The sequence below is a fragment of the Myodes glareolus genome, chromosome 19, assembly GCF_982192425.1.
Source record: "Myodes glareolus chromosome 19, mMyoGla1.1, whole genome shotgun sequence".
In the NCBI taxonomy this organism is placed as follows: Eukaryota; Metazoa; Chordata; class Mammalia; order Rodentia; family Cricetidae; genus Myodes; species Myodes glareolus.
The window spans coordinates 42546893-42572130 of NC_142044.1; the positions used below are offsets into that span (position 1 = coordinate 42546893).

At 51.9% G+C, this 25238-nt stretch overlaps 1 protein-coding gene across 3 annotated transcripts in view; it reads left to right on the forward strand.

Moving 5' to 3' along the window:
* Positions 1–66: 66 nt before the first annotated feature.
* Positions 67–25238, forward strand: part of Tmprss6 (transmembrane serine protease 6) — a 31107-nt gene continuing 5935 nt past the window's right edge. The window contains exons 1-12 of one of the 3 annotated variants that reach the window (XM_087899013.1): positions 67–266; positions 4936–5135; positions 8837–8970; positions 9772–9839; positions 10368–10546; positions 10786–10827; positions 15880–16084; positions 16676–16812; positions 18364–18476; positions 18700–18809; positions 24185–24330; positions 24642–24740. In XM_087899013.1, coding sequence (XP_087755139.1) covers positions 4937–5135; positions 8837–8970; positions 9772–9839; positions 10368–10546; positions 10786–10827; positions 15880–16084; positions 16676–16812; positions 18364–18476; positions 18700–18809; positions 24185–24330; positions 24642–24740 — 1432 coding nt within the window. In that variant the 5' untranslated portion in view covers positions 67–266; position 4936. Of the gene's footprint in view, positions 267–4900; positions 5136–8836; positions 8971–9771; positions 9840–10367; positions 10547–10785; positions 10828–15879; positions 16085–16675; positions 16813–18363; positions 18477–18699; positions 18810–24184; positions 24331–24641; positions 24741–24941; positions 25012–25238 lie in introns of those variants that run through there. The other 2 variants (XM_087899014.1, XM_087899012.1) reach the window with 2 other exon arrangements.

The window sequence follows — 25238 nt, forward strand, 5'->3', positions numbered from 1 at the left end:
GCGGGGCTGGGTAGGCGGGCACTGCTTACCTCCTGCCTCCTGCATGTTTACCTGTGTTCAGTTACATTGTTGCCCTGGACCTGACTGGAGGCCCATGGAGCTTGGGGCCACAGGCCACAGGGGACAAGGGCCAGACACCCAAGCCATGGCTCCAGGCCATTGATCCAGCCTAGGCTGGTCAGTTGGGGGTGGAAAGACCTTGGCCTGGATAAACAGAGGCTTCCAGGCCTGTTTGCAGGCCTTGCATCTGCCTTCCGCTCTTGAAGGTAAGCAGGGGCCTCTGAACAGGGGACCAGGCTCTATGAACAGCTTGGTGAAACATCTCCTCTCAGAGTCAGGCCTGGCTTCCTGGGGCTCTGAGGGGCCTGAGTTGCTCTGAGCTGGATTTGCAGGGTCTCATCGGTCACAGTGAGCTGGAGCAGAGACCACGGGGTGCACCAAGCTGCAACTAGGGGATTGTAGGTGGAATGAACCTACCTGGGTGTAAGGTGTAGGGTGCCAGAGGGCTTCCAGGGCCTGGGTGGCCTGAGATTCAGGTGCCCTGAGACAAGAGAGGCCTAGTTTATGGGACTAGTTGCTTTTTTTCTCATTCCACTTACGGCTTCATACCCTGGGCTTTCCAGAGAACAAGGCAGACCCAGAGCTGTGTAATCTACACACAGGACCCTTGACTCAAGCTGGAGCATATGTGTGTGTGTGTGTGTGTCTCAGTCTCTACGCATCTGTGGGGTGGGTGTGCGTGGATTTATGTGTGTGGCAGGAGTTCCTAACAGTTCCCTCCTGTGGCCCACACTCGAGTCCCTAGCTTCAGCTGTTCACAGCAAGGCTTCCTCCAGGTGCCAACATTTATGTTCCATGTTCCTGGGTCAGAGTCTCAGCTGGGCCCTTCTGCTCAGTCCTAGGGAGTTCATCTCCCGGTACTTCTGATTCCACTAAACAGACCATAAAGCAAGCAGCCAAGGCTACGAGAGGTGGAATGGGGCCTGTGTGTCACTATCCAGCCTGTAGCTGGGGCAAACCTCTCACACTATACTTGAATCCAGGTCTGCCCTGTGCTACCTAGCGGCCCTGCCCCAGTGAACCCAGCCTGCAGAAGGCGGACAAGGATGCTGCACTGTCAGGAGGGTGGGAGCGGGTACAGGGCAGGGGCTGGGTATTTCAGATGCTCTACCAGGGGAGAAGATTGCCCCCCTTCCAGGAGCTGCATGTCATGGGTCAGACAGAGAGCACACCCACCTGGTCCATTGCACTGATGGGGTCACCACTCCTCCATGGGCACTCTGTGAAAGCTTCTAGCAGGAAGTTGCTGTCTCCACTGAGTGTAGAGAGGTTACTTCAGAGTTTGTGGGTCGGGAGGGAGCTCAGAGAAGAGGAACACTGGGAAAGGGGAACTTGCTTGTCAGCAACAAGGATTCACAGGGCTTACAATCCAACTAACGCCATGCCTCAGGTTGGTGACTGGCACTCGGTCCAAAAAGTTTACTATTGTCTTTGTTATTCAAGTTTACAATCAAGAGAAGACCCATGTCAAGATGAAAGAGAGAAAGTGGTGATGAGGTGGGAGATGGGTCAGCCACTGGGGAGCGTGGCGCCTTTAGGGTAGGTGGGAAGGACCTGGGGTCTTACATTCATTCATTGGACAGCAAGTGAAGGCCCACTCCATACCAGGCTCTGCACGGGAGCAGGACGCACAGTGGTGATGGAGAAAGCCTTGTGTTTGTGCAGATGTAGGGCAGACAGAAGACTCATAGGCATAATGGTGGTAGGGCTCCAGAAATGCCATAAAGAAAATGTCCGCAGGGAAAGGGGAAGGAAAGGGGCAGAGGAGATGTATGGGCTATGAGGCAAACTGAAGGAAAAACGTTCCTGGCAGGGGAGGCGGCAAACACAAAGGCCCTGGGGTGGGAGTCAGCAGTCCAGCAAACCGAGTGTCTTCAGTCAAAGGAGAAGGAGCAGAAGAAGACACGCGGGGTCCTTTTGGGACTGTGCTCTAGGTAGCTGGAGCTATGTGTGGCTTGCAAGCTGGGCGCATGGTGATGGTGTCATCTTGGCAGTTGTGTGGGAATTCGCCGATGGAAGTGGTCGTGACTGGCTGTTGTAGTGACAGTGGGTCTGGCAGAAGCAGATGAAATGGCCTATATGAGGTAGAGAGGAGAGAGGAGCTAGGATGAGCCAAGGGGATGCCAGGAAAGGATGGGGAGAGCTGGATGGAGGCCACACTCCTACATCCCAGCACTCGGGGGAATGAGGTGAAGGCTAGCCTGGGCTACACAGCAAGGCTGTGGGTTCTTAGTGTAGTGGGAAGGTAGAGTCACATATTTTTATGATAGGCTGAACCTCAGAACAATGAGAGCCATTGTCTAATAGTAAAAGCAGTAGTGTGGCCCTCCTCATAGTGGGTATAGAAGATGGAACCAGGGGCTCCGTAGTCACTATAAACCCCAACCCCATGCCCAGCAGAGGTTTTGACTCTCTGAGAGCTCTAACAAAATGGAGTGATTCAACCTGTCACCTAATTGAGGGGTTTGAGGCGACTTGGCATCCTTTTTGATTCTAACCCCCCCAGACCCTGCTTCCCATAAGCTGCTCCACTGCGACACCCTAGCACCCATTATTCATTTGAAGGAAACACCCTGACCTGGGCTCCAGAGGTGAACAAGGACAAAGGCTGTCTGGTTTTTGTTGTTGTTGTTTGCTGGTTGCTGGCTAGCTTGTTTAGAACAAGCAAGCCCAGAGTCTGGAACAGGTGATCCTCCTGCCTCAGATTCAGATTCCTGAGGCCTAGGATTGTGGATGCACCCTATCAAGCACACCTCAAGGCTCTGCTTTCTGTTTGTTTTGCTTTTGTGTGTATGAATGTGTGTGTTTCTTTGGGAATGGACACAGTGCATGCATGCTGCAACATTCGTGTGCTAGTTAAAGGAAAAGTCCTCACCTTCTATCTTGTTTGTGCTACCCGGCTCGCAAGCTTCTGAGGGTTCACCTGTCCTACGTCCCATCTTGCTGTTGCAGCTCTGTGACTACCAATGTCCACTATAGCATCCAGTTTTTATCAGGGTTCACCTGTCTCCACGCTGCATCTTGCTGTTGGAACACTGCGATTACAGATGCCCTGCTATTGCATGCAGTTTTTATGTGGGTTCTGGGGATCCGAACTTGGGTCCTCACATTCACCTATTAAGCATTTTATTCAGTGAGCCATCTCCCCAGCCCCAGCTCTTATTTTAAAAGGAGAGATGGAGAGAAACAAGGCCCAAAGCCAGGTATGTTAATTTTAACCAAGGTGGCCCAGGGTGCAAGGAGCTGAGTGACTTAACTCACCAAGGACCCTGAACCCTTGAACCCATTGCAAGACAGTACATAAGAGGGGTTCCCACTCCTTGTGGCCTCACTAGGGTAAGGTCTCATGTCAAGGTCTTGAATGAAGGGTGATGCCCTATGACAAGAGAGAATGAGCATGTTGGGCGGTGGTCGCACACATCTGTAATCCCAGCGCTCGGGAGGCAGAGGCAGGTGGATCTCTGTGAGTTCGAGGCCAGCCTGGTCTACAGAGCAAGGTCTAGGACAAACTCAAAAATTATACAGAGAAACCCTGTCTCAAAAAAACAAAAAGAAACAAAGAAAAGGGGAGAGGGGGAGAACAGGGAGGGAGGGAGGGTGAGCAGGCTTGGATGCCCTGGCACTAGGAGCCATGGGGGGAATTTACAACAGGTGGATGAGGGTAGAGGGTAGGAGACTTTCTGGTGACAATGTGGAGGATGTGACAGAGGAGGGGGCAGGAAGCAGGCAGCCTAGCTAGGAGACTGTTCCAAGAGTTCAGGTGGATCCTTCTACCAACGCATGTTCTGGGAGTGCACTTTGGGGTCACGGTGACATCCATAGGCATCACAAGGAGAGAAAAAAAATATCCCAGTGAACTATAATCCTTGCTGTGGTGTGTGTGTGTGTGTGTGTGTGTGTGTGTGTGTGTGTGTGTGTGTGTGTAGTCAGGGCTGGGAGGGTACTGTCCTTCTGTGTCCAAAGTTTGCAAAGGTAGAGCAACAGAAGGAACTAGGAAGGGTGACTTACCATGGTCATTTGACTATGACTTGATAATTATAGGAGATAGCCAGACTAGGGGGGAAAGTCAGAGACACTCAACTGCTGCTGTGTGATCTTAGCCAGGGGGCTTAGCCTCTCTGAGCCTCAATTTGTTTTCATTTGTGTTAATCCCAGTCATTCTAATACACCAGGAAAATGAGGCTAGGCTAATCCTAGCCTGAGTTATTTCCAAGACACTCGGGGTCTCACCTTCTTTACCTGTCCAATGGGTTCAAAGTCCCAAGAGGCTTACATGGGAAGGGCTGGCTGGAGAAGAACACATGGGGACAGTTGTCTATATCCTGGGCAATCTGTGGATTAAATAAAGTGATATGTAAAATGTCTCCCGGAGGAATGAGATGATCATGAACTTCTGCAGTCTTCCTCAGTCCCAGGAGATTTTTGAGATGAGGAGAGCAAAGGCCCCCGAACCTTGCAGGACAACAGGTCTGGGTGGAGGACAGGGATGGTTCAGAGTGTCTGGGGACCAGGGTGCATACATCGATTGGGGTGTTAGACACCCCAAGGAAGGAAAAACATGCTCCCACACGGAAGAGAAGCCACTGGGAAAGTGGCAGAAGTCTGTATTCATGGTTCCCATCTGTTTGTGGGCCCTTCCTTAGGACCCACAGGGAGTCAAACCATCTAGCCCTGTCACCTGCCTTCTGGCATGTCCCACTGAGGCCACTTCTGTTCCCTGTAATCTGCTCAGCAGTCACTCTCAGTCCCCACTTGCAAAGTCCCTGCCCTTCCGTGCAAAGGGCAGGGGTGCTGCCTTGCTTCTGGGCACCACTGGGTCTCAGCAAAGGCTCCCTTGCAGATGCCAAAATGTTTCCAGCTTCCTTGTTTTACCAGGATGCCCACCGCTGAGGTCCCCCAAGCAGCTGGTGGGCAGGGCGATGGAGGTGATGAAGAGGGAGCTGCTGATCCAGAGGAGATGTTCAAGACCCCCAAAAACACCAAGAGAAAAGCCCGAGACTACGCCCGCTTCGCGCCACTACTGCTGATCTTGGCTGCTTTGGCCTCAGCAGGAGTCATGCTTTGGTATTTCCTAGGTAATGGAAAGTGAGGGCCCGGTTGGAGTGGTACCCTGGGAGGGTCAGGGTGGATGTAGGGAAGACTGTCAGGGCTGTGTGTGTGTACAGTAGGATGGGCCAGGATTCCAGGTTCTGTGCTGCTGTTCTCCTTTAGTTCCTCAAGGTGGGCATTCTGCTGGACCTTTGTGAAGTCCCATGCATTAGTCTGCTCCCTGATTCTTTCAGCTGGGGAGGGCAGACTCTTTAGCACTCAGTTCTTGGGTCGGGGTGTGCGCGCATCCCATTTTTTGCCTACAGCCCTCCAGGATTATCCCTTGGGCTCAAAGCCACGTGCTCTGCTGCAGGAGGCCCAGAGGTACCCACGGGACCTGGTACCAATTAATGCCTCTGCTCATTTGAGCCCCAGGTGCTCCTCTGGGGAGAGGACTACAGCTTCGTCACCTCTTCGTCTCCAGGGCTAAGCATGGAGGACCAAGGGGACCACTAGACAGCACCCGGGCTTGGGAACCTTTTCCTCGTATCTGACTTTGCCTCTTTGGACCTGATATCATGGCCCTCAAGCAGTCCATGGAGCCACAGGAGTATCCGGCCATGCTCTGGGTCCAGAAAACCCTTCTGTCCACACATTCATGGCTTGATGATCCTGAGTGTTGGATGCGGGTGGGAGATAGCTCACCTCCAGCTCTTGGTCATGGAAGGAGGTGGAATGATAAGATTAGTCTGCACCTGTGAAAATGTTTCCCATATGATGTAGAAGACTTGTCTGTCCGTTTATCTGTCCAAGCATCATACAACCGTTCATCCACCTATCCATCCATCCGACATCTACCATCCACCCACCCATCCAACCAACATCCACTCATTAATTTATCCATCCATTAATCTATTCCTCTGCCATCCATTTTGCCCAGCAATCCATCATCATCCAGCAATCCATTGACTCATCCATTTATTCATTCAATCTCCATCCATCTATTTCTCCATTGTCCATCCAACCATCCAACCATCTGTCACCCATTCATCATTCATCTGTCTACCCACCATCCACTCATTCACTTATCCATCAATCCAGCATCTATCCATCCATCTATCCATCAGCAACTCAACCATCTAAATATGCAACCATTCATCTGCCACCTGCCAAGCATTCATCCATAAATCTATTCATTCATCCATAATCCAAACATTCATTCATCTGTCCAGACATCTGCTATCTACCCATCAATCCATCTATCTATTATCTATCCATCCATCCATCCAGTGCCAGGCACAGGGCTTTGTGCTAGGCTCTGGTGATGGCTTCTGTTTTCATGATTCCTCTATGGTGTCAAATACAATTATAACATACCTGTTATGGCCTAGGATGCTAAGGGAGTTCAGAAACCCCAGAAAGGACAGTTCAGCTTATTTGCATGATTAGAGGCTTTCCATTAAACATTTAGATGGAATTCTTTTGCACATATCTACCAGTAAAATTTCAGATCCGTGGACAGGACCTGGGAGGCTAGACTCACTTGGAACAGCTCTAGGGAGACAGATTCACCTAGTCCAGCTCAGCTGAGAGAAAGATGCCATATTGAAGATCCTTACCTTAGGGTTCCTATTGCTGTGACAAAACACCATGGCCAAAAGCAACTTGGGGATGAGAGGGTTAATTTCACCTAACGTTTCCAGGTAGCTCTCCATCACCGGGAATGCAAGGGTAGGAACCTGGAAGCCGGAACTGAAACAGAGGCTATAGAGGAATATTGCTTACTGGGTTGCTCCCCATGGCTGATCAGCCCACTTTCTTATAGCACCCAGGGCCACTGGTGCAGGGGTGGCACCTCTCATAGTAAGCTGGGTCTTCCCATATCAATAATCAATTAAGAAACTGTCCCACAAGCTTCTCCAAGGGTTATTTTAGAACATGCTTGCTTCCTTCCTTCCTTCCTTCCTTCTTTCCTTCCTTTCTTCCTTCCTTCCTTCCTTCCTTCCTTCCTTTCTTCTCTCTCTTTGTCTCTCTCTCTCTTTTCCTGAGACAGAGTTCCTCTGTGTAGCCATGACTGTCCTGGAACTCTCTCTGTAAACTAGACTGGCTTCAAACTCACAGAGATCTGCCTGCCTCCGCCTCCCAAGTGCTGGGATTAAAGGCGTGCGCCACCACCGCCAGGCCAAGAACATTTTCTCAATTGACGCTCCCTCTTTCCAAATGACTCTAGCTTGTGTCAAGTTGTCATAAAACTATCATCACAGTCCCCACGTCAAACAGAGACTGTCTTACAATGACTCATTGGTTCTTCTCAGAGCTGAGTCATCCAGGCAAAGAGCGCTTCACCACCAGCAGGAAGCCAGCACCCCAAATACTGCAGGCCAGAGTGCGGTCTCATTAAGTTACTGGGTAACTAGTTTTCAGGGCTGAAGAGCTAGATACTCACCTGACAATCATCTTTCTAACCCTTCCTCCTGTGCCCCAATGGGGTTCTACCTAGGGTTGAAGACCCAGGGTGCCAGGCAAGAACTCTAGAACCTACCAGAAAATGTCACCCCCTTAAAGTGTTCAAGGTGGAAGAAACCCCTAGGGGAGCTGTTAGGATAACTCCTCCTACCCAGGTCAGCACTGAGTAAGGAGAAAAGTGGGAGGCAGGCCACACCCATCTTGGAGGGACAATGGGCTGGCACAAAGTGGGGCAGATTCTGGATAAAGAGCAGTATAACCGTGTCTGGGAGTAGTGCCCGGCTTTCTGAGGCTCTGTGGGGTCTAATAGCCGAACCCCTTCCTCTCTCAGTTGTCCTACAGTTCCAAATTGACCTCATTCTCTCTTGCTCCCTGAGAAAAAAGCCTCTTAGAAAAGAGGTCTCAAGACACCAGACACCAGCCCTCCTACAATCCTGGGCTCTGCCTCCCACCCTCCCCATCTAAAACCGGATTCCAATCTCATCCATCTTACTCACACACTGGGACCCTTTCATCCCCCGCATCTCCTTGGAACTTTGTCTCTCACTGCAGCATTCCTAGAAGGCGCTAAGTAGTGTGGAGACCACCAGTGAATGTCTGCCCTCATAGACCTGGTGGAGCCAGGCTCTGCTCGACCCCAGCCCCCGCTCGTTCAGTCTCTATCATGGCCCTCCTTGAACCTTGGATCCAGGTGGCCTTTGTTGCATTGGGCCAGGAGCATGCAGTCTTCCTTTGCCATGCCTATGCCCTTGACTTCAGCCTCAGCTCTCACCTGCCCAGCATCCTCTCCCCAGGAAGATTCTCCTTTTTGTCTCCACCTTTGTTTTCTTTGGCATCCTTAGTGGCCGAATGTCCTTTATCCCTGGTGACTTCCACATCTGCTTGTCCTGGCTCAGGTCTGTCCTCACGGTGCCTGCAATCACTGTTGCTATCGCTCCACCTGGGTGTTCAAGGATCCCCTCCAACCCCAACTGTGCAGAACACAGCTCTCCCCAGGGCCTACAATTCCCACTTCCCCATGTCCATGTGCTTGCAGGCATCCCTTTAGTCCATGCAGCCAGTCCCTCGCTCTCCTCATCCCTCTTCCCGTTTCCAGAGTGCCCAACACAGCAGATGCTTAGGATGCACTTTGGGGATCTCTGGATAACTTGGGGATGGGAGTGCAGAGCAGAGAGCTAACAGTGCTGCCTTGGAGGCACAAGGCTCTGGGGACATGTTGAGGGTTGGAGTGACAAGAGACTTTTGGACATGCTTCCTTGGTAACCCATTCCTTTCTGCCCAGGGTACAAGACAGAAGTGACCATTAGCCAGGTGTACTCTGGCAGCCTCCGGGTGCTCAACCGCCATTTCTCCCAGGACCTGGCCCGACGAGAGTCCGGTGCTTTCCGCAGTGAAACTGCCAAAGCCCAGAAGATGGTAAGGAGGGGTGGGAAGGCAGGAGGTGGGGGGGGGGAATGTGGGAGGGTGAGTCCGGTGAGTTTGTCCATCATTTTGCAGAGAGTGCTTACTGGGATAGACCCTGCCCCGGGTATCATGGGAAGGGGCTGTGCTGGAGGTGACATGGTCATGCCCAGAATTCAACTGGCTAGAAAGAAATCTTGATTTTGCCTCTTGCCAGGAGTACAGCAGGGACGTTGAAACTGTGCAGTTCATATTGCCTGGGCTCTGCCCCTCTCGTACAATGCAATGACCATTGGACATTGGACAGTGGGCTACTCGCCCCTTCCACTCTCAGCCAGGCACAGGACTGTATTTCAGGGGGGCAGGTAGAAATGCTGGATGCACCCCTCAGCCATGAGATCGAGGGGACAGCTACAGGGCTCTTCATCCTGTGTCCCAGGTGTACAGGGCTATTGGCAGCGCTTCCATTGCCTTCGGCTCTCCCTCGCTCATGAACAGCAGGCTAGCTGAGCTCCCAGAGTGGGTTGGCTATACCAGAGGTCCCTGGGAGAAGGAGAGAGGACCCAAAAGTGGACTGGGGCTTTTCAGGGCGTGGATGAGACGGTAGCAGGGAGAGGTTGCGGCGTAAGGTGAGGTGTGGTAGGGGACAAGATGAGAGGGCTGTTGCCTGGCTTAACCTTGTGCTTGTGTTGGTGGCAAGCCCTCAGCCAAGGCTTCCATGTCAGGCTGGAAAGAGCACATGACCAGGAAGGGGCTTAGGAAGCCAGCATCCCTGCCACCACGGAGGGTAACCAGGGCCTGTCTCCCTTCTCACAGCTCAAAGAGCTGATTGCCAGCACCCGCCTGGATGCTTACTACAACTCCAGCTCCATCTACTCCTTTGGGTGAGTTGTCCCAGCCTAAATGGGCCCCAGTGAGAGCCTCAGCTCCAAGGGCAAGGAGGGCTGGATCCGACAGGCTTCTGACACAATGCCCTACTCATACTTTTCCTCAAAACTCCAAAATAAAGAAAACAAGAACATGGGGAAACTGAGGCACAGACCGAGACCTTAGCCTCCTGCGTGTGGTTCCCCTTTATGGAACTTGGTCTTTTCTACAGAGGGTGGTGTGTTGTGACGTGGTTCACACCTCACCAGGACTGGGGATGCCTCATGTAGGTGGGCCCAGGTTGGAAGTATTCTTGAGAATACAAGGACCAGGATCCAGTTTAGGACTTGGCTTGCCTGGTCATATCTGGTTCTACCGCTTACCAAACGGTCTATGACCCTCCTGAGACTCGATCTCTCCTCCTATGGGAGAGAATGAGAAGAAAGCCTAGCAGGTGCCCAGTGAGTTTGAGTCTCAGTTGCTCCCTTGAGTGGAGAGCTCTGTAGGGATGAGGCTGTAGGTCCCTTTCACCTCTGTCTGCATAGGGAGGGATCCCTCACCTGCTTCTTCTGGTTTATCCTTGACATCCCCGAGTACCAGCGACTGACCCTGAGCCCTGAGGTTGTGCGTGAGCTCCTGGTGGGTGAGCTGCTGTCCAACAGCTCGACCCTGGCTTCCTATAGGACCGAATATGAGGTGGACCCCGAAAGCCTGGTGATTCTCGGTCAGTACTGGGAGGGGAATCCTGGTGTGGTTAGACCAGCAGGGCTGGGGGAGGCTATCCCCTCCTGGGCGGGGGATACTTAGGTGACCCTGGAGTCAGGACAGAGGGCGGAGGCAGGTGGCATGGGGGGCCTGGCCTTGAACGAGCCTGGCTTGGCTCCTCTTCCCTGTTTTTATTTTCAGCGTTCTGTTTATTTGGCTTTGCCCTTGTTTATTTGTGTGTTCGTTTCCTTTTGACAGAAGCCAGTGTGAACGACATAGCCGTACTGAATTCCATGCTGGGTACGCTGCTGTGTCCTTGCTTTGGCCTCTTTCCTTTTGAATCCGAGGGTTTCTTGTCTGGTCAATTGTTGGGGTCCCGAGGCTTCCACTGTGGGGGCAGGGAGACCTAGGGACACTGGGGGATGTCACAGGGGGGCCTGGGCGAGGGCTCTGAGCAAGGCTGAGGGTGGAGGTCCAGGTAGAGGTGTGCCTGAGTGTGTGTCTTGGATGTGAGAGTGAAGGAAGCTGTAGGTCAGTCATGTGGAAACCTATGCCTGCTGCCTGTCACTCAACTCAGCCTGCTGGCCTCACCCTTTTTCCTACTGAAGATACAAACAGTCTTGCCAATCCATGCTCAGTCCCTCAGTCACTCAGCATTTAAACTGATCTGTCGGAGAGGATAGTTCTGGCTTATTCAAGAACTCTATCTTTATCCTTCTCTCCTCAGTGGGGCTAACCTTCCCTCCTCTCTCTGCCCAATATTACTTTGATTTTCTCCCAGAGGCCCCACTGGCTTCATGCTGAGCCCTGAGAAGCCAGGTGCCAGTCGGAACACCCTGTTGTGCAATGCTAGGAGTACTGTGCACACTATAGTCTATGGACTGACATAGTCTATGGACTGAGCTAGGCTAGTGTACCTTATGACTCTGAATACAAGCCCTCAGTGCTCAGATTCCTCCTAGACTAGCTAGAGCAGGGGTTCTCAACCTGTGGGTCACGACCCCTCTAGGTTACATGGGATTGCACATCAGATATTTACATTACCATTCATAACAGTAGCAACAATTATAATTATGAAGTAGCAGCAAAGATAATGTCATGGTTGGGAGTCACCACAACATGAGGAACCTGTATTAAAAAGTCTCAGCATTACAAAGGTTGAGAACCTGTTTCCACCCAGAGCTGAAGTAGAAGTGAGTGCCTCAACCCCTCTCAGTAAGGAAGATAGCATAAAATCCCAGTTACTCCTGTTCTGAATCCTTTCCTCCTGTCCTGCTGGCCATTCTATCTATCTATCTATCTATCTATCTATCTATCTATCTATCTATCTACCTATCTATCATCTGCCTATCTATCTACCTATCATCTGTCTATCTATCTATCTATCTATCTATCTATCTATCATCTTTCTATCATCTGTCTATCTATCTATCTGTCTGTCTGTCTATCTATCTATCTATCTATCTATCTATCCATCTATCATCTGTCTATCTACCTATCTATAATCTATCTATCTATCTATCTATCTATCTGTCTATCTATCATCTGTCTATCTATCTATCATCTGTCTGTCTATCTATCTGTCTGTCTGTCTATCTATCTATCTATCCATCTATCATCTGTCTATCTACCTATCTATAATCTATCTATCTATCTATCTATCTATCTATCTATCTATCATCAGCCTATGTGTCTATCATCTAGCTATCCATCATATCTATCATCTCCCTATTTGTCACCTACCTTTATCTGTGTATTTATCCTCTCTCTGTGTATCTATCATCTATGTGCATATCTATCTTCTGTCTACGCACATCTATGCATCCATCTGTCATTTGCGACAAGTCAATCCGCAGTGACATGGAACAGTTAGATACAGACTGGCTGCTGTCTTACCAGGCAGTGATGCTCTGACCTTGGAGTGACTTTTCCAGCGAGCCAAGTTCACTTGTGGCTTAGCAGCTTCTTCATTAGCACGCAGCCCTCGAGAGCCTGTCCCCAGAAGTCACAATGAATCTGGGCCAACCCTCACTCCTGCTTGCTAGAGGGGGCTTGGGGACAGGTGAGCAAGCTGCAGTTGCGGTGCGCTCTGCTGTGTGCCGGCTGGTCCTGGAGGGTCTATGAGCTAACAGTGATTTCACACATAAATGATGGGAAAAGGTCTTGTGGAAGCATGTTTTCTTTCTTGTTCTAGAAGCTCCCCCATAGCAGCCCCAATTTTGCCTCTTAACTTGAAAAGCCTTTGACATTTCTATCATCTTTTTCCCGTCTGACCCAGGGCAATGCCCCTCAGGGCTCCTTGGTCCCTCAGGAGTTGCTGAGGACTTTGATCCTCAGCTAGGTGCTGAGCTCATTTCCACAAGTTGTAGGCATATTTACCAATTGAAACTGAAACACTGAGAAGTCATCTATTGAGCCATTGAACATTGAAACTTAAAATTCTATTTATTTATTATACAGTTATTTTAGACAGGGTCTCTCTGCAGAGTTCTGAATGTCCTGCAACTTGCTATGTAGACTGGGCTGCCCTTGAACTTATAGAGCTACACCTGCTTTTGCCTTCTGGGTGCTAGGGTTAAAGGTATTTGCTACTGCACAGGCTTAAATTTTATTTTTAAGAAAAGGATTCCCTATGTAGCACAGACAGACCCCAAAATCTCAGTCCTCCTGCCCTAGTCTTCTGGGTGCCGGGATTTCAGGTATGGGCCACCACACTGGACTTTACTTTTAAAATAACAACGAGCCCATTTATATCAACAAAATGCTTTTATAAGAAGTGGAAGTTTTCCCTAAAACCAATTTGCTTTGAAGAACAGTCTTGGAAGATCTGTCCATTGGTGTCAGTAATGGCTGCTCTGTGGATGTTTGTATTTGGTCTGCTGTGACATCACAGGTCATAGGGCTAAGGTGCTCTCCTGCTATGCTCTCCAGGAGACAGAAGAAACAGGGGTATTAGTGTTACTATGAAAAAAGTCTGACCTTGGCCCCTCAGGACCCAGGGGCGCCACATTGAGAGCTCTGTGTGTGGTCAGGAAAGCTCTTGGCATAACCCTCTTTCTGCTTATTTCCACCTGTGTGGCTTTATCTCTCACCCCAGGAGATGGCTTTTGTAGCTTCACGCAGCTGAGTGGGGTGGCACATGTGCTGATCCCAGAACTCATGAGAATGAGGCGGGGTCACGGACTTTGAGGTTAGCCTGAGCTACAATAGTGAGACCCTGTCAAAATGAAAATAACACCCCAAATAAGCCACCACCCTCCTCTTATCTTCTTTGTGGGGCTCCTTTGAAAGGTCACGGTCAGCAAGGTGTTAATGTCAGCTTGGTCACCCTGGGTGGCCCAGGAGAGACAGTTCTGGGCCTTGGCAGTAACTGCTAGCCATGGCCAGCATCCGGAGCCAGTCCTGTGACATCATCCTCCATGTCAGCATGCAGGCCATGGTCTATGCCATGTCTGCTCTGATGCATTTCTGGTGGTGGAGCTGTGCTTGTTGCTTACGTGGGTACCCAGCAGATCCTCTGTCCTCCAGAGCACAGAGGGCAAAGGGTGGATGAGAACTCGAACCCTCTCTTTTTTTTCAGTGCTGGGACTGAACCCAGTGACCATGCATGCCAGTCACGTGGTCAGAAACCACGCCCAGCCTACTGGAACCTTTCTAGTAGACTGAGTCCTCCATGCCAGGCCCCTGCTTGCACTGTGGCTACCTGGGTGACTGATTCTCTCCGACACACATTTAGGGAGGAGCTCTCATCCCCAAAGGGAGACACACACACACACACACACACACACACACACACACACACACACACAGTATCACAAACTAGGCGCCAGCGCCAGACCCAACAGGCTATGAGGAAAAGAACAGTTTTATGCAGGGGATGGAGGTGGACTGAGCTGGAAGGCAGAGGATGGAGCCAGATAACAGAATCCAGGGAAGAAGGAGGGAGCAGCTCTTGACCCAGCATCCAAAGTCTTCCTAGAGGCCTGGTGTCAGACGTGAGCCCTGGGGAGCTGGGAGTTGGGTCTAGAAGGGACGAACACTTTGGCCAGAGGAGACATGGCTTCTCAGGTCATGAGCAAACACCTACGAGAAGCCAGATAGTGGAGAGGTCTCTCCCTGCTCCAAGCAAATGCCTGGGCAGCCCCTGTGCCAGGAGGTCTGTGCCCCACTGGTGTCTGGGTGGCCAGGGCAGGAGAGGGGGCTGAGTGACAGGTTGTAGCCTCAGACCCTTCCTGGCCTTTGACATGCCATGGAATATGACTGTTTCTGTATGCCAGAACTCAAGAGTCACACCGCTGAGGCATGTCAATTCCAGGGTGATTTTTAGGGACACCCAACTGCCTCCTGCCACCTCAGGTTCACTTCCCAATTCCCCAAACCTGCTGCTGGCAGATCGCCTGGCCTCCTTGCTTCATGAAGCTTAGGGCCAGGCTTCCTGGGTGCTCTGGAGACACAGCTTTGCTGGCTCTGGCGTAGCACCCGAGCTTGTGGATGAAATGAGATTTAAGTAAATTACATTTTCTAAGCGCATTTAATTTATTATACTTAATAAGGAAATGGAACATATTCAATTAGGTTAAATTTAACGGGGGAGGATATCCTGGGGTGTGGGGTCTGTGGGTTGAGATGCAAGGGGAGGTGCGAAGTGACGGTGGCTATGAGGTTGGCTGGGGCTGAGCCTCCAGTGGGGCCAGCTGCGGGGCGACAAGCCACAGAGCTTTCTCCTGTCCCTTTCTCCCCTCACGGCCACAAGATCAGTCACTGTTTTCAGTCACTGCTTACGGCCCTGGCTCCGTGCTGAGTACCCCGGTGTGTGTTGCCCTCAGCCTGTGGCAGCCCTGTGAATGTGGACCACCGGCCTCTCATTGTCCCTCCAGGGGGAATCCATGCCAGACTGTAGAGCCTAACCCTGCTTAACTTTCTATGGCTCCCTAAGGCCACAGGACAGAATAGTGCCGGTCCTGATGTGATTCTGGCTGGCCTCTGTGTCTACCTTGTTCTCTTGCAACACCTGATCCATAATAAGATTCTGCAAAGCTCCCTTCAGGCCTCTCCGCTTGTGTTATGACTCTCCTTGCCATCCATGCACCATGGGCCTGGTCCAAGGTCTGCATCTTCTGTGCTTTTTGTATCTAGCATTCATTCTGCTACACAGGGTTCAGGGAGCTCGTTGAATAAATGAGTGAATGTATGAGTCGGGGGCTGGACAGGGAAGCTACAGGGGAAAGGAAGGTGAGCGCCCAAGCCTGACCCAGCCCCTCCCCTCCCTGCCCTCTACCATGGCTGGAGAAGTCTCCGGGGCCATTCCCAGTCTCTCTTCCTGGCTAAGGGCTCTGTCCCTCTCCACCTCAGGCTGTTACCGCTACAGCTACGTGAAGCCAGGCCAGGTCCTCCGGTTGAGGGGGCCTGACCAGCAGGCCTCTAGCTGCCTGTGGCACCTGCAGGGGCCTGAGGACCTCATGCTCAAAGTGCGGCTCGAGTGGACCCAGGTGGATTGCAGAGACCGGGTGGCCATGTATGATGCAGCCGGGCCCTTGGAGAAGAGACTCATCACTTCGTAAGTCCATGAAAGGCTGAGGGAGACCCGGGGTCAAAGGTCACACTCTGTATGCTGGGATCAGGTGCTGGAGCCTCAGGCCCATACGGCTGCTGTGGGGGGCAGTGGAAGAGGAGGCTAGAAGGGTGTGTGCCAAGCAGTGGTCCCTTCTCAGAGTTTGTTTCCCTATCCGAATGTAACTAAGTAGTTGTAGTAGGTGATCCAGAAGGTCCACTCTGGGAAGACACATGACTTATGAGAACATTCTAGAATCTGGCAGCAGCCTGGTATTTCAGTCACCACTCTGCTGCACTCTAGCCATGTGCCTTAAGACAGGGATTTTGCCCTTTTGAACTTCAGTTTTTCCGATCTGTAAAATGGGTGTATACCATTGCTCACCATTTGGCATGAGTGTGAGACCCCACATCTCACCGTTTGTGCCAGGTAGAGAATATCCAAGAAATGTGAGCATTGTGACCCTCTCCTCCAGGGTGGGCAGAGGACTCTTCAGGAAGTGGGCAGGCAGTGCTGAGTTGTGCCGTTGTTTGCTGAGGACTTACTTTATGCCGGGGGGACAAGGTGGTGTCATTCCTGTGTCTCTTGGTCTATCAGGGTCTATGGGTGCAGCCGCCAGGAACCGGTGATGGAGGTGCTGGCATCAGGCTCCATCATGGCAGTGGTGTGGAAGAAAGGCCTGCACAGCTACTATGACCCCTTCATGCTCTCGGTGAAGTCTGTGGCCTTCCAGGGTGAGGCTTGTGAAGGACAGAGCGGGGTATGGACATGGGCCCTAGTCTCTGCTGCCATGCCTTGTACCTTTCCTGTTGGCAATGGGATGGGTGCGGAGGTCTTCACTCTCCTCTCCTCTTCTTTCCTACCTTGCTCCCCCTCCCCCTTTCTCCTTTACACTCCTCCCAAGGCCAACTTTATTTTTAGCAAGTTTGAGAACACAGGGACTGGGCCCTGGCAGACCCAGCAAAGGTGTCCTGGCAGGGCACCCCCAGGAGTTCTCCTTGGCTCTTCCGTAGCCTCATCCGTCCTCTTTTGGACACTCTTCTCCTGTCCCACACCACCCTGTCCCCTGGCTGTCCTCTGGGTTAGCAGAGCTAAACTTGAGGAGCCTATCTAAGCTAGGACTGGGCCTCTTTAGGGTCCCTTGCTGTTTTTAGCTGCGGTTATTTCCCTGCTGTGTCTGACTGTTTCTTCTCATGCTCCTGGACCCTGCAGGGTCTAACAGCTGATGTTTTCTTTGGGTTCCCAGATACTACAGTCTATTGGAAAACCAAGGAAGTGTTTGGGACTATTAGCCCCAGGGAGAAGTGACCAGAGAACCCAAGGTTCTAACTCCTGAGTCCCTATTTATGTGACTCAGCCAGCCCTTCCTCCTCTTGTCTAAATTTCAAATGTGTGTGTATGTGTATGTATACGTATGTGTGTGTATGTGTGTTTGTGGTCTGTTTGTATGTGTGTGTATGTGTGTTTGTGGTCTGTATTTGTGTGTGTGTGTGTGTGTGTATGTGTATGGGTGTGTGGTCTGTGTGCATGCATGTGTGTGGTCTGTGTGCATGCATGTGTGTGGTCTGTGTGGTGTGCGTGTGGTCTGTGTGTATATATGTGTGGTGTGCATGAGTCTGTGTGATATTTGTGTGTGGTCTGCGTGTATATATGTATGGTGTGTGTGTGACTGTGTCTATGTGATATGTGTGTGTGGTCTGCGTGTATATATGTATGGTGTGTGTGTGACTGTGTCTATGTGATATGTGTGTGTGGTCTGTGTGTATAGATGTGTGGTGTGTGTGTGTGTGTGTGTGTGTGTGTCTGTGTGTGTGGTGCTGGGATGGACCCTAGAGCCAGGACACATTTTAAGCAAATGCTCTAGCGTGGAGTTATGCCCTCAGCCTCTCCAAGCCTCTTTGCAGAGGAGCAGCCTTCCTTCCACAGCTGCACTGGGAGGCCTGCTGTGAGCATATTGCTTATGCTGTGAAGCTGTTAAGTGCAGTGCCCTCTACAGCTGCACCGTGAGGCCTGCTGTGAGCATATTGCTTATGCTGTGAAGCTGTTAAGTGCACTGCCCAGGTCACTTGGCAAGATCAACCTGACCAGCAGATAGAATGCGCTATGTCCATTACACCTGCTCACCACCGGGTGGGCGCTCTTCTCCCCATTTTGTAGATGAGGAAACTGAGGCACACTTACATAGTCATGCTTGGCTCCAGGCTTTGCTGTTAGAGGCAGTGGGGTGCAGTGAGGTCCTGTGGGAGGGCCACAGAACCCAGCCTGATACTTGTTCTTGGACCCAGATTGCAAGGTGAACCTGACACTGGAGGACCGGCTGGATCTTCAGGGCTTCCTCCACACACCCTATTACCCCAGCTACTACTCACCCAGAACCCACTGCTCTTGGCATCTCACGGTGAGTTCCACCCCACCGGGAGCCGGCCGTCTATCCGGAGCCATCCACTGGGCTTCAGCACCTGGGATGGGAGGTGGTGACATTCTGTCCTGCCCCAGGGCTCACAGGCTAAGTACAAAGCCTGCTGGGATGGTGGTGGTGGTAGCGTGTTTATCTGAGGGGATCGGTGCCCCAGCTTGGCCATACCCTATGATAAACGTGATGACCTGCCCTTCTTTCCCAGGTACCCTCTCTGGACTACGGCTTGGCGCTCTGGTTTGATGCTTATGCACTGAGGAGGCAGAAATACAACCTGTTGTGTACCCAAGGCCAGTGGGTGATCCAGAACAGGAGGTAACCTTCCCCCTCCCCCTCCCTCACAGGGACCTCAAGTCCCCATACCCCTGCCCGGCCTGGGAGATAGGAGAGTGAGCAGAGGCTGAGGCTGGGCAAACCTACCATTCTGACTGTCCCCACTGTCCTGACCACCCCTACTCCAGCCCAGCTTCTCTAGGTGCCCTGCAGGCCTCAGACAGGTGTCTTATACAGCGATCCCAGTTAGAGTCGATATAGACCTGCCAACTGTAGGGAAGGGGTGCAGGGCGCCTGAGAGCACACAGAGGCACTGCCAGCCTTTCCCCCATTCCCTACATCCAGAGGACCCCATCGTCTTTGGTGTTCTTGGCTTTCACGGGGACAGCAGTTCTCTGGGTGGCCCTGGGCACTTGTGTTTCTTGCATTGTTCACCTGTTCCCTGATTCTACCCTTGGCTTCCTTGCAAGGAAATTTCAAGCTAAGAACATCCTCTTGAAAGCTTACAGGGAACAGAAGGAGCTGAGATGGGAGGTGGGGGGGGGTTGGAATTGGCCAGGAGGGTGAGGTCCCCCAGGACCAGCAACCGAGGACACTGCTAGGCCCTGTTTGCCTGGTGGTTGCTCTTATTCTAGACAGAGTAGCAATGCTTGCTTTTTCCAATTCCTCAGGACAGTGACAGAAAGGAGGTTAAGATGCCCAGGCTTGATGTGGGCCCACGCTGTTGGGGTGACAGGCTCCCTGAGACATAAGCCTGTGATGTCTAGGGAACAGAGATGTCTCCCACCACCTGGAGGAGGGTGCTGTCATGGCTTCCCTTCTCTTTCACAGAGCTCCCTCAGCCACTGCCCACACTGAGAGTAGCTGGTCTCTTGCTTGCTTGTCAGAGCCTAGGTAACCCTGGCATTGGAGTTCCGTGACAGTAGGCGCTCTGTTTTCAGTCACAGCCCCTGAGTCATGTCTCTATCCTTGAGAGTCCAGAAGGAGAGGGGACAGCCTTGGGCTTGTCACCCCCTTGCACCCTGTGCCCCTGGCTATCCTATTAGTCGAGGCTGGTCCTGTGCCAAGTGCTGTGAACCCTGGAGCTCAGTGCTCAACATAAGCACCGGTTTCACTGGGGTCACCCAGATGGGTCACAGTAAGGCCACTCCCAATGGTCACCAGCTCCAGGTAGGAAGACTGGTCCTCAAAGCCTGGCTCCTGTGCTTCCTTCTTGGGCAAGACCTACCTCTCCCTGCCTCAGGATCTCATCTCGGTATGCTGAGGCTTGGATGGGCTCTGAGGATGCAGTGCTCACCTAGCATACAGCAATCCCTGGGCTCCACCCCAGTAGTCTCCAATAACAATCATTAAAAAAAACAAAAACAAAGGGCCTGCAAGTAGGCTCAGTGGGTAAGGGTGCCTGCAGCCCAGCCTCCTGGGTTCAATCAGAACCAACATGGTAGAAGAAAAGACCCGACTCCCGAAAGTTGTTCTTTGGCCTCCACAGACCTGCTGTGGCAAATGGGAGTACCTTTCTACAAAACAGAACCAAACAAACCAAAGGGCGTGAGGTAGACCCCTTCTGCTAAAGACTAAATACGATGGTAGATGAAGAACACACCAACCATGATTGTCAGCTGGCCCTTACTCTGTGCCAGGCAGGCCTGAAACGGGGGGTATGCGCATCCCACAGTCTAGCAATGATGTCATGCTAAGATCATGTCTCTACCTGTTTTCTGTGACTATAACCAAATCCCCAAGGCAGGGTGGTTTATGAAGAATAGAGGTTTGCTCGGCTCATGGTTACGAGGGTTGAAGTCTAAGAACATGGCAGCTGAATCTGTTTGGCTTTCTGCTGAGTCATGCCATGGCAGATGGGGTTATGTGATGAGGCAGGGCTGAACTGCCTTGCATGACAGCATCACTCTTGAGACCGCCCGCCAGTGCTTCTTATTCCTTCATCTGTTAATTCGTGAGTAGATTAATGCATTCATTAAGGAAAGCCCCTGACCCTGTCACTTTCCAAAATGTCCTTCCTCCAGACCGGGTTTCCAGCTGTAAACTTTTGGCTGAGTCATCTGCCAAAAGCCCCTGTGGCCTGTGACATCATCACTGAGCCCACGCAGCTGGGGCCCCTGGGGCATGACTGCCAGCTGTATCTGTCCATGTGTGCGTGCACACCTGCAGGAGTGCTCACTCTGGTGTGATGTGTCCCTACAAAGGCTCCAAGCAGCCTAGGATGTGCTCTCTCTCAGGAGAGCCATTCCTAGCCAGGGCACCCGCCTGTTGGTGGGACAGGAGGCCGTCTCTGCTGCTCTCACCAGTTTCTCTGAGAATGGCTGGAAAAGTCCCACCTCATCTCAGCCCCTCACTCGGGATGAAGGGTCCCCCCAGTGGAGATCGATCTCCTGGTCCTAGGTCATGCCTGGTGGAAGGCAAGGCATCATGGGAGCAACACAATGGAGGCCTGGGGTCCTGGTCTCTGGTTACTGTGGGCTGATAATGATATGTCATTGCTGGGAAATTCTCTGAAGAGTGTGTCTTGGAAAATCTGCTGTGTGGGTAGCTGGGGCCTGAGATGTGGATGAGGGGAGAGGGAGACCAGGTCATTTGGCCCAGTCATTGAGGGGTACAGTTGAAAGGCGACTGAGCCTCTGCCCCAGGTGCCAAGGGGGTCTTCCCACTGGCTGGTCACCCTTGGCCCCCAACCCATCCACCGTTTTCTCCCAGCTCTTCCTTATGCCCTGGCAGGATCCTCCAGTGGCCTGTAGGTGGTGGAGATTTTTGTCCTTGTAAGATCCGGCTGCTGGCTGCTGGGTTTCGCAGAACCTCCTTGTTGGGTGCTACCGCAGTGACAGCTTCCCCCCTTCCAGGAACCTGCCCTTACTTCCTCTCCTGTGACGTCACTCTCCTGTGACCTGCCTGACCCTTTCTGCTAGCTTCCAGCCAGGAGATAAGGCCCATGGTAGACCCCTGTGGCTTGGCCTGGCTCTAGGTGGCCCTTCTGCCTCCCTAAGGCCCTGTGGCCAGTGTCATGTGCTGTCACCTGTGTCGGGTGCCACTTTTCCCGAAAACCATTTTTCCAGATCTTCTTGGAAATACCTGCAAAGAGGTAGGGGCAGGGGATGGCTGTCACCTGATTACAGTGCCGCCACTGCTCCCAAAGTCACACAGCTTGTCAGGTGACAAAGTTACATCAGACTGAGCTCTGCAGTGCTAGTCAAATGTCCTGGCCACCAGAGAGCCAGCCACTGTGCCTTCCTCAGTGCTGTCTCTCTGCCTTCCTTCCTTCAGCTTGGCCCTTGTCCTTAGAAGAAGGCATGTGCCATGTGAGGTTCGGCCCCTCATCCCTCCTTTCCTCTTCCCCATGCTTCTGCCTATCTACCCAGCATCTCTCCAACCCCTCTGTGGGGAGCTGCTGATACGTCAGATTGACAGGGTACTCGCCGAGCATCTGGCTAAGCCCCAAGGGAAAGACTCTCCCCAAATTCAGAGGGGTGAGACAGCAAGGCAGGCCACACAGGGCCTCAGCACCTTCTGACCCTTACACTTAGCTGTCCAGGTGACAGGGCCTGGTGGGCAAGAGGAATGCAGGGCCGGAATCTCAGAGGGCCATGCCTGAATCTTAAATTTGTTCAGGGGTGCTCCAAGTCACCCTGTCAACTTCCTGGGGCCCTGTCTAAGTATAGCAGCCCTTAATAACTATGTTATCATAACTAAAACACAAGTTTATACAAATAACCCCCTCAAGACACAGTGGGGTTTCCCTTAGCCTGGGTCTGGGCTTGCTCCAGGACGCCCCCTAGTGGTACTCATCTTGTTAAGAGCTCCTGGCCTCTGGCTCTTCGTCTTTAGTCTCCTTGACACAGGCCAGCAACCTTGCTGAAGCAGGTTAAATGCCTGAGTCAGGAGTTAAACCTGAGAAGTTCAGAAATGTGTGCTTCATCAGTTCCCTCTTCGTTGCTCATAGAAATCTGTGATCGGAAATACTTAAGCGGAAAATTCAGAAGTAAACCTGTTTCATTAGTTACCGCTCTCTTTCAGAGCCTAACTTACAAAGAGAGACTTAATTTTGACGTGTGTATAGGGAGAGCACAGTACAGGTCGTGGGCACTGCCTGGAATTTCTGGTGTTCATGGGGATCTGAATGTCTCCCCCATATATCGGGGAAACTACAGCGATTCCTTTAAAATGTGTGCTTTAATGTAAATAAGGTTTTTGAAAAATCACATTTCCCAAACGCACAGCCCACTTCCTGGAGTTGTCCTCTGAAGATAACAATATAGGATTCTATCTTTCGTCCGCAAGAACCGATGTTTCCTTAGCTTGTAAAAGGGGGGGGGGGGGGCAGTGGCACAAAGGGCCAAGCTTGCTCCGAGCGCCCCCTGGTGGTGATCCTTTCTGTGATGAAGCAGCTCTGTTCTGAGATTCTCAAAATACTCCTTCTCAAGACCCCTTAATTTGCCTTGAAATGATGAAGCACCCCAACATTTAGTGACACAAATGTAGAATCTCCAGATCTTTTGAAGATTTAATAACTGGTTTAATAGTCCAGAACTGGCACCCTCACACCCCTATCTGACATCAGTTATGGGGTACCAATCACCTGTCTGGAGAATTCTGCTTGGTGAGGCAAGAGAATGAGAGAGGAAGGGTTAAGCAGCCTTAGAGCGATGCCGTTTAGGATGCCTTTTAGGCCCCCTGAGGTCTCTGGACTGCACTCTGAGAACTATGAACGGCTGTGAGGCCATACATGCACCTGAAGCCAGGAACCTGATGGTGAAGGTCAGGGGTCTGGGGGGCTTGGTCTCCAGAGCGCCTCCTGCAGGGAGCTGGGTTGGAGGCACTTTCTTGTTCTACCTTGAACTGCTCCTCAGTCATCTGTCTGTGGCCTAAGGAGGCCTGCCTGCCTGGTCAGTGGGTTGGTCAACTGTCTGTAAATAAGAAGGCCGAGTCTCTGTGTTTGGTGGGGAGGTGAGGGACAGCAGTCTACAGAGAGTTGGCCAGCCCACTGACCAGGCAGGCCCTCCGCCTCTGCAGAAGCCTTTTGTAGACCCCAAAGTCGGCAGGAATGATTGTTTTCCTTATGGAACAAGGAAAGAAAGTGAGACTCGGAGGTCACCTACTTGCTAGATTCTCAGAGCTTCTGGGTGACCGGGGCTAGAATCTGGACTGAATTTTATCCCACAGGCAATGGGGAGGAGCCACTGCAGGTCTTTGAGCAGGGATGTGACATGAACAAGCTCCTTTCGAGACGATGACTCTAGGACCAGGCAGGCAGTCAGCAGAGGAAAATCAAAACAGAGGGGGTGTGGGTGGGGCCGATGCTTCCAGCTGCCTGGTCCTCATCCTGTCTGTGCATAGGGACCCCAGCTGTTCCTTCTCTTGGCTGGGAAACCAGTCCATGTGTCTGAGCCACCCCTGGTCACTCCTAGGCTGTGTGGCTTCCGCACCCTCCAGCCATATGCGGAGAGGATCCCCATGGTGGCCTCAGCTGGTGTCACCATCAACTTCACCTCCCAGATCTCCCTTACCGGCCCTGGTGTGCAAGTGTACTACAGTTTGTACAACCAGTCAGACCGTGAGTATGGCAGGGGGAGAGGGAGGGGGCTATCCTGCCCCTTTGCTGTCCCCAGATGTGCACAAACAGTGCTGTGTGTGTGTGTGTGTGTGTGTGTTCGCACGCCCGCATGTAAGAGTGCACATTGGGCAGACAGTTCCATGTATTTCTTTGTGTGTGTCATCTGGATGTGGTTTTGCATGGACCATGGACACGGCCCTGGAGCAGGTGTATAGGTACCTATCAGGTGTGTAAGGACATAGATTCATATACTTCATGCCATGTGTCCTAATGGTACCCTTCTGCTTCCGTGGCCTCGCATGGGTCTCCAGCCTGCCCTGGAGAGTTCCTCTGCTCCGTGAATGGACTGTGTGTCCCTGCATGTGATGGGATCAAGGACTGCCCCAACGGCCTGGATGAGAGAAACTGTGGTGAGTAGTCTGCCACCGTCACTCCGCTCTCCTCCCTCCCCGCACTGATTTAACTCTACCCCTTGAGTCCCCCTTATGAGCATCCAAGAACCCAGGGTTCTTTTACTGTGTCAGGACGGCAAGGAGGCAGCATGGGAAAGTAGCCTTCTTGGAGCCACCCCCTGAGGCAGTGTCTGGGACAAGCTGTGACCCTCAGCTCAGATTTCTCCCTGCATCACAGACAAATAGGCCAGTTATCTGTCCTAGCTAGTCTTCTGAAAAATAACCAAGACAGGGAGGGCAGGACCAGGTAGGGATGGTTTTGGGGCTGGGACTGACAGGGAATGGGATCCAGGGTAGGAATCCTATATCCTTCTCCTTGAATGAGGCTCTCATTCCTCCAGCCTTAGGTAGGAATTGGTGGTCTCCAGACTAGGGCTTTCAGGAACAGTTGTGAGAAATGCCAGCCTCTGGCCCCTAGACCCACTGCCCAGGCATCGGAGCGCTATGGCATCTGGG